At 39.5% G+C, this 7,739-nt stretch overlaps 1 protein-coding gene across 1 annotated transcript; it reads left to right on the forward strand.

The window, feature by feature from the left end:
- The first annotated feature begins 3,611 nt into the window (after positions 1-3,611).
- On the forward strand, positions 3,612-4,616 carry LOC145570748 (uncharacterized). Its single transcript, XM_081629894.1, has 2 exons — positions 3,612-4,129; positions 4,244-4,616. Exons 1-2 carry the CDS (start codon positions 3,612-3,614, stop codon positions 4,614-4,616), a joined length of 891 nt encoding a protein of 296 aa, XP_081486020.1.
- Positions 4,617-7,739: the final 3,123 nt, after the last annotated feature.

Consider the following 7,739-nt stretch of genomic DNA (forward strand, 5'->3'; position numbering starts at 1 on the left):
CTTCCACTCTTCGCACCGGTGCACCCTCGGGTCTCCGTCTTACATGTCCAAACCAACGCAGACGATTTTCCCTTAATTTATCTACAATGCCCGCCACACCTACTTTCTTGCGAATAACCTCATTTCTGATTCTATCTCTTAAAGTGTTTCCACACATCCACCTTAACATGCGCATTTCCGTAACCTCCATCTTTTTAATATGCTCTTTCTTAGAAGCCCAACATTCTGTACCATAGAGCAACACTGGTCTTATGGCAGTCCTGTAGAATTTTCCCTTCAACTTTAAGGGAATGCTGCGGTCGCATAGCACTCCCGTGGCCGCTCTCCATTTAAGCCACCCTGACTTAATCCTGTGGGTCACGTCTTGATCAATGTCACCATTCTTCTGGATGATCGACCCTAGGTACTTAAAACATTCACTCATGGTCAAATCCTTTCCATCCAAACTCACCACTTCATTGCTTGTCCCCCTCTGAGTGCCAAAACGACATACCAAATATTCAGTCTTACTCCGACTTAGCTTAAACCCTCTAGATTCCAACCTTTGCCTCCATTGCTCCAACTTGACATTAACCCCATCCTTAGTCTCATCCACCAAAACGATATCATCTGCGAACAGCATACACCATGGAACCTCATCTTGAATTGGTCTAGTTAATTCGTCTAGAACCGTTGCAAAAAGAAAAGGGCTTAATGCAGACCCTTGATGCAATCCGATTGTAATAGGGAAATCTTTTGTCAACCCTCCGCATGTCCTCACATTTGTTGACACATCCCGATACATATCCTTAACTAGGTCTACATACCTTCGTGGGATACCTTTCTTCAACATTGCCCACCAAAGTATCTCTCTTGGCACCTTGTCATATGCCTTCTCTAAATCAATAAAGACCATATGAAGATCTTTCTTCTTTACCCTATAAAACTCCATCATTTGTCTTATCAAATGGATTGCCTCCATAGTAGATCTCCCAGGCATAAAACCAAATTGGTTATCTGAAATGCTTGTGCATGCCCTCAACCTTTGTTCAATCACCCTTTCCCACAACTTCATAGTATGGCTCATAAGCTTAATTCCTCGATAGTTAGAACAATCTTGAGCGTCTCCTTTGTTTTTATAAACCGGGACCAAGGTGCTCTTCCTCCAATCTTGTGGGATCCTTGTAGCCGTCCATATCTTGTTGAAAAGGTTTGTTAACCAATCAATACCAATCTTACCCAAACACCTCCACACCTCTATCGGTACCCCATCAGGGCCAACCGCCTTCTTAGGTTTCATCTTCTAAAATGTATAATCATTAAATGTATTTTCTAAAATGGAATTAAGTTGGGAGTTCATGACAAAATCACGCGCAGATCGGTGTAATTAATGTTAATTTATCCTCATTATTTCCCTTTTAAGCTTCTTATACATAGCCTTAAGGGCTATATTTATCATTTTCCTAAAAATAATACTTAATGTTGAATTATTATAATAATAATTAATATTTAGTAATAATAATAAATAATTAATATTTTATAATTATGTAAAACCTAGAAAATGCTTTCTAATAGCAGCGACAAAGAACATCAGGAAAATGGTTTATCCCCGGAAGAGGATGATCAAATCCGTAGATCGAATAAGAAAATGAAACGGAATGCAAATGCGATGGCTAATGGTAATCAAGATTCTCCCTTACTGGATCAGGAGGATGTGGTAATGGAGACTTTGAATGAGGGAACTGATTTGGATAAACAGAGGAATAACTCTGTTTCCTACAGTCAAGAAGCAAAAGGAATGGATAATGGCATGAACCCTTTGTATGAAGATGAAGTGGTTTTTGAAGATGATGTCTCGGATGACGACTTGCAATCGGAGTGTGATTCAGATGATGAGTTATGCCCTAGGATCATTTTGACTAAAGAGGAAAAGTTGAGACTTCGAGCTCCATGGAGAAACGCGCTTATCATTAAGCTGTTTGACAAGAAAATGAGTTATGAGGTCTTTGTGAGGCGTTTGAAACAAAAATGGTCCCCTAAAGGTAACATTGCTCTGACTGATGTAGGATGTGCTTACTATGTAGTGCGTTTTAACAACATGGAGGATTATGAGTTCGTTTTGACCCAAGGACCATGGATGATTGGTGAAAATTACCTTACAATTCGTAAGTGGATCCCTAATTTTGTCCCAGACGAAGAGCCAATTAAAACCCTAACAACGTGGGTGCGAATTCCTAATCTCTCGGTGGAATACTTTGACAAACACTTCCTATATAAAATTGGATCCCTGATTGGTAAGGTAGTGAAATTTGATAGAAATACTGCTTCGATGGATCGTGGCCAATATGTGAGACTTAGTGTTGAAGTAGACTTAACAAAACCTCTGTTGTCCAAGTTTCGATTGAATGGTAGAGTGTGGAAAATTCAATATGAAGGTTTGCAACAGATTTGCTTTAAATGTGGGAAGTTAGGCCACAAAGAGGATGCTTGTAACATGACACAAGCTGAGAATGGGAAGCTAGTTCTCAGAGAAAAGCCAGAGGAAGTTCACCAAAATGGAGAAAGTGGAGTTCATCAAAATCAGAAGCCTGAGGAGAAGGATATGTATGGATCTTGGATGCTCATACAAAGGAATAATAGGAAATATGTCCCTAGGAATAAAGTTATGAGCAATCGTAAATAGGAGGAAGTAGAAAAAACTGTTAAGAGTAACCAAGGGACAAAACATAACAAAGTTTCTAAGATTGCCAACAAGAGTAAGGAGAATAGTAGGGTGAACGTGAATAGTGGATCGAGATTTAATATCCTTGAGCAAGACAGTGTGTTAGAAGTTGAGGATATCACAGATCAAGAGGAAGTTCTTGAAAGAAATAAGACTGCTAACAGAACTGATGGGAACAGTGAAGGGGAAGATGATATTTTAATGGGAGATGCCATGAGTCTTGGTAATGATAGTGGAAAGAATCTACAGGGTAATTCTCAAAAGGTTCTGATCTCTGGTGGGTCAGATGGAGAGTGTGGAAGTGATCAAGTGGTTGATTTGGGAAGTCCTGGAATACAAGAAAATAAGATAAGTCCTAAGGAAAAAGATAATTTATCTTTTGGAAATTCTAGATATGATAAAAGAAAGGAAGATCTTGGGAAATTTGGGGGTAAGCAGGGGAGTCTAGTGGGAAATAATCAGAGGAAATCTCCTTTGAATATATCCACTTCCCTTAATAGTTCTTCTAGGAGCGTTTTGAATAAGGAAATTTTTAAGAAAAAGCAAAGAGGTGTATATCACATAGGAAAAGAAAATTTTTCTATAGCGACTTCTACCCCCTCGGTCTTGGCTCGGAATTCCGATTCAACTCCAGAAATTCATGGACGAAGTGAATCCAGCAATGGTTTCAATCACTCTCGAAGTATGCATTCCCAGGGAGTACGAGATATTCGTCGATTATCCGGCGGAGGGACCAACGTTGGTGAAGGTTCATCCTTCAGCCAATCAAGTAGAGATGCAAGTGAGCACATATCTCCCACCGGAGCATGTCCCCCCTTGCATGATGGAAAATTTTCAACTGCCAATGAGGATAAGAGGCCTGATGGGTGCCTTGAGGGAGGAGTTCGTGAGACTTCTGCCTAACATTCCAATGAATGAGTATGACTGCTACCCTGTTTTCCCATTATTTAATATGTCCATTAAGTTATTAATATGGAATGTGCAAGTTGTGAGTCAAAAAGTGGGTTTTATTACAGAAATTGTCAGAATTAATAAACCCTCGGTTTTAGTTCTAGTTGAAACACATTTAAGAGGGAATAAAGCTCAAGAGATTTGTGATAAAATAAACTTTTCAGGTCAACTTAGAGTGGAAGCACAAGGCTTTAGTGGGGGTATTTGGATTTTTTGGAGACAAGAGGAGGTTGAAGTATCGCATTATGACAGTAATACTCAACACTTGACGGTGGAGGTGAAAAAGAGGGGGGAACATCCTTTGATGTTTTCTGCTATTTATGCTAGCCCGGATACTCAAACCAGAAAGAGGCTATGGAAAGAATTAGAAGATATTAGCAAGAGATATAAGGGTCCGTGGTTGATAGCTGGTGACTTCAATGATACAGTTTCGATGGCCGAGAGATGTGGTAACGGTGGGTCTGATATGCAGCGAAGGTGTGATGAATTTGCTAGTTAGGTTGAAAATAATGGGTGGATTGATTTGGGATGCTCGGGTCCCGAACACACTTAGGCTAGGGGTAACTCTCCTTGTACTTATAAATCTGCCAGGTTGGATCGTGGCTTTGTGAATGAAGAATGGCGCCTTAAGTTTGATGAGGTTGCTGTGCGTAATCTCCCTCGAATAAAATCAGATCACTGTCCGATTTTGGTTAGCACAAATGGGTTTGCAAAAATTCCTACTGCTTGTAAACCTTTTAGGTTTCAAGCGGCCTGGATTAATCATGATAGCTTCGATGATTTTGTGCGTAAAAAGTGGAATAATGCGCAACCATTGATTCCCTTCTTAAAGGAATTTGCGAGTATGTTGGATGGCTGGAACAAGGAGATCTTCCACAACATATTTCGAAAGAAATATGAGCTTTGGGCTCGTTTAGAAGGCATTCAAGTGAAGCTTGCTATGGAGGGCCAAAATATTTACTGAAATTAGAAGCTAAATTAAAAGAAAGGATGGAAGAAGTTCTTAAGCAGGACCCAATTTCATAGTTTGTGATGTTGAGTGCACCCTCAAAAGGTTGTGCTGCTACACGCACCTTCGTCATAATTGGTGTTGTTGCAGCCAATTTTTCCTTTATAAAATTGTTACGAAAGTGATAGTGAATAGACTAAAGCCGGTGCTCCCGAGTTTGATTTCCCCTACCCAATGTAGCTTTGTTCCTCGGCGTCAAATCACGGATAATGTGATTATAGTACAAGAAATGCTTCATACGATGAGGAGAAAGCAAGGTCGTGTGGGATATATGGCAGTGAAAATTGATTTTGAGAAAGCGTATGATAGGCTTCGTTGGTCTTTCATTCAGGATTCCTTGTTACAACTTCGAATGCCTCAGAGTATGGTTGACATTGTGATGAATTGTATCACCTCGGCTTCCCTTCAGATTTTATGGAATGGTGAACCTCTTGATCATTTCAAGCCTAGTAGAGGTATCCGACAGGGAGATCCTCTTTCTCCATATTTATATGTTATTTGTATGGAGAGACTTGCTAACTTGATTGATAGAGAATGCAGATTGGGGGGTTGGAAACCGGTGCGTGCTAGCAGGAACGACCCTTCAATTTCGAATTTGGCTTTTGCAGATGACTTAATTCTTTTTTGTGAAGCGTCGGTGGAACAAGCCCTTGTTATGAAAGACTGCCTTGATCGATTTTGCAATGCTTTGGGGAGTAAAGTGAGTGTTGAAAAATCTAGAATCTATTTCTCCCCAAATACCAACTTGGATTTCCGTGATTCAATTTGTAGCACTTTAAATATGGAGGCGACAGAAGACCTTGGTAAGTATTTAGGAGTCCCCACAATTAATGGTCGATCTTCCAAAAGAGAGTATCAATATTTGGTAGACAGGGTCAACAACAAACTTGCTAGTTGGAAGTCAAAATTGCTTTCGATGGCTGGAAGGGCGACCTTAATTCAATCTTCTTTACTCTTGGTTCCTTCGTATGCTATGCAATCAACAAAATTACCTAGATCAACATGTGATGATGTTGATAGAAAGGCGAGGAAATTTCTTTGGGGAGACACTGATGATAAGAGTAAGGTGCATATGGTGGAGTGGGAAAATATTGCTAAACCAAAAGGCGATGGAGGCTTGGGTTTTAGATCAATGAGGCAGTCTAATGCAGCTTTCCTAACCAAATTGGGTTGGAGGATTCTAGCTGAACCAAATAGTCTGTGGTCTAGAGTATTGAGGGCCAAGTACTGTGATGGACAGTATGATGTGAACATGTTCAAAACTAAGGCGGATGCATCTAATGCATGGCGTGGTATTGTAGAAAATATGGATACAGTTTAAAAGGGGGTAAGTATGGCAATTGGAAATGGAGAATCCACCCTTTTTTGGATGCATCGTTGGGTGTCGAAAACTCCCCTTATTGAGTTAGCAGATCCAAAGCCTCCTATCAGTGCTCAAGATATGGCAGTAAGAGAACTTTGGGATGCTAATACAGGCTGGAAATTCAATCTGTTTGCTGATTTTTTAACCCCTGACATTGTTTGAGAGATCACTTCTCATGAAGTATTTGAGGATGATGAGGCAATTGATCAAGTGTTCTGGAATGGCAACCCGTCTGGGAAGTTCTCGATCAGATCAGCTATCAATGTAGCAAAGAATTATTCTGTGCCCGAGATAAAACAAGTGAAAGGATGGCAGAGTATTTGGGGTGTTCGAGCTCCTCAACGTGCTCGATTTTTTCTTTGGTTAGCCATTCAAGATAGGATCATGAGTAACTCTAATCGATTTATCAGGAAATTGACTGATGATCCAAGATGCTATGCTTGTGGATATGTTGAAGAAAAATCAGATCACATTCTTCGAAGGTGCCCAGCGGCAAGAGTTGTTTGGAGAAATTTTGGAAAAGGAGAAGGCATATTCGCCTGGGGTAAACTATATAAGGACTGGTTGTTGGATAATTTGGGTGATGATCATAATTAGCTAGAAGAAGATTGGCCGACTATTTTCGCAACAACGGTGTGGTGGCTGTGGAGATGGAGGAACGAGAAGAGCTTTAACTCTGAACCTAACATTAAGATTGATCAGAATACTTTTATTGCTGCTAGGTTAGGCGAAATTAATAGAGCTATGGACAAAGATGTTATTGATGATAGCAACAAGAAGCAGAAGAGGAAAGAAATCTTTGTTAGATGGGAACTCCCAAGCATAGGATAGATAAAGTTGAACACGGACGGAGCAGCAAAAGGGAATCCAGGTCTTGCAGGAGCTGGTGGGATAATTAGAGGCCATGATGGAGCGGTTCATGTTATGTTTGCTATGAAGTGTGGTGTTTGTTCTTCTACAAAAGCTGAATTATTGGCTGTCATGCGTGGTCTAGCTTTAGCTTGGAATGAGGGGTTTCGAAAGGTCCTTGTGGCTGTTGATTCAGAGGTGGTACTCAAGCTCTTGGTAGAAGATTATCCTTCTACCTCTCCTTATATTCATATTATCAAGAAGTGTGTTGCATTAGTCAGTCGAGAGAGTTGGGAAGTGAGGTTCGTGCATTGTTACCGAGAAGCTAACAGAGCGGCGGACCGGCTAGCTAACCATGGGGTCTCTTTGACTCTACCAATGGTGGTGATGAGGGCGGTCCCGAAGGACCTTCGTGCTGTTTTATTGGAGGACCTCCGGGGGGTGGCTTGGCGTCGTTTGGTCCCTGTTTCAAGGGGTTAATTGGGGTTGTAGCTTAGTTTATTTGCTTTAGTTTGTTTTTCGTTTTTTGTTTCTGCTTCCTTTTTTCTTTTTAGTATGTGGCTCTGTGAGCTGTGTCTTTGTTAGTCTTTTTAGGGCTTGCCCCTCTCTTTCACCAAAAAAAAAAAAAAAAAATAATAATTATAATAATAATAACAATTAATATTTAATAATAATAATAATAGTAATAGTAATAACAATAATATTAATAATTGATTTTTTATAATAAAAAATAATATTTAAAGATAATAATAATTATTAATTTTTAATAATAAAATAATATTTAATAATAATAATTATTATTATAATGATTAATATTTAATAATAATATTTAATGATATAATAATAATGCGATAATAATAATAATA

This window comes from Chenopodium album, chromosome 12 (genome assembly GCF_948465745.1).
Source record: "Chenopodium album chromosome 12, dcCheAlbu1.1, whole genome shotgun sequence".
Taxonomy (NCBI): Eukaryota; Viridiplantae; Streptophyta; class Magnoliopsida; order Caryophyllales; family Amaranthaceae; genus Chenopodium; species Chenopodium album.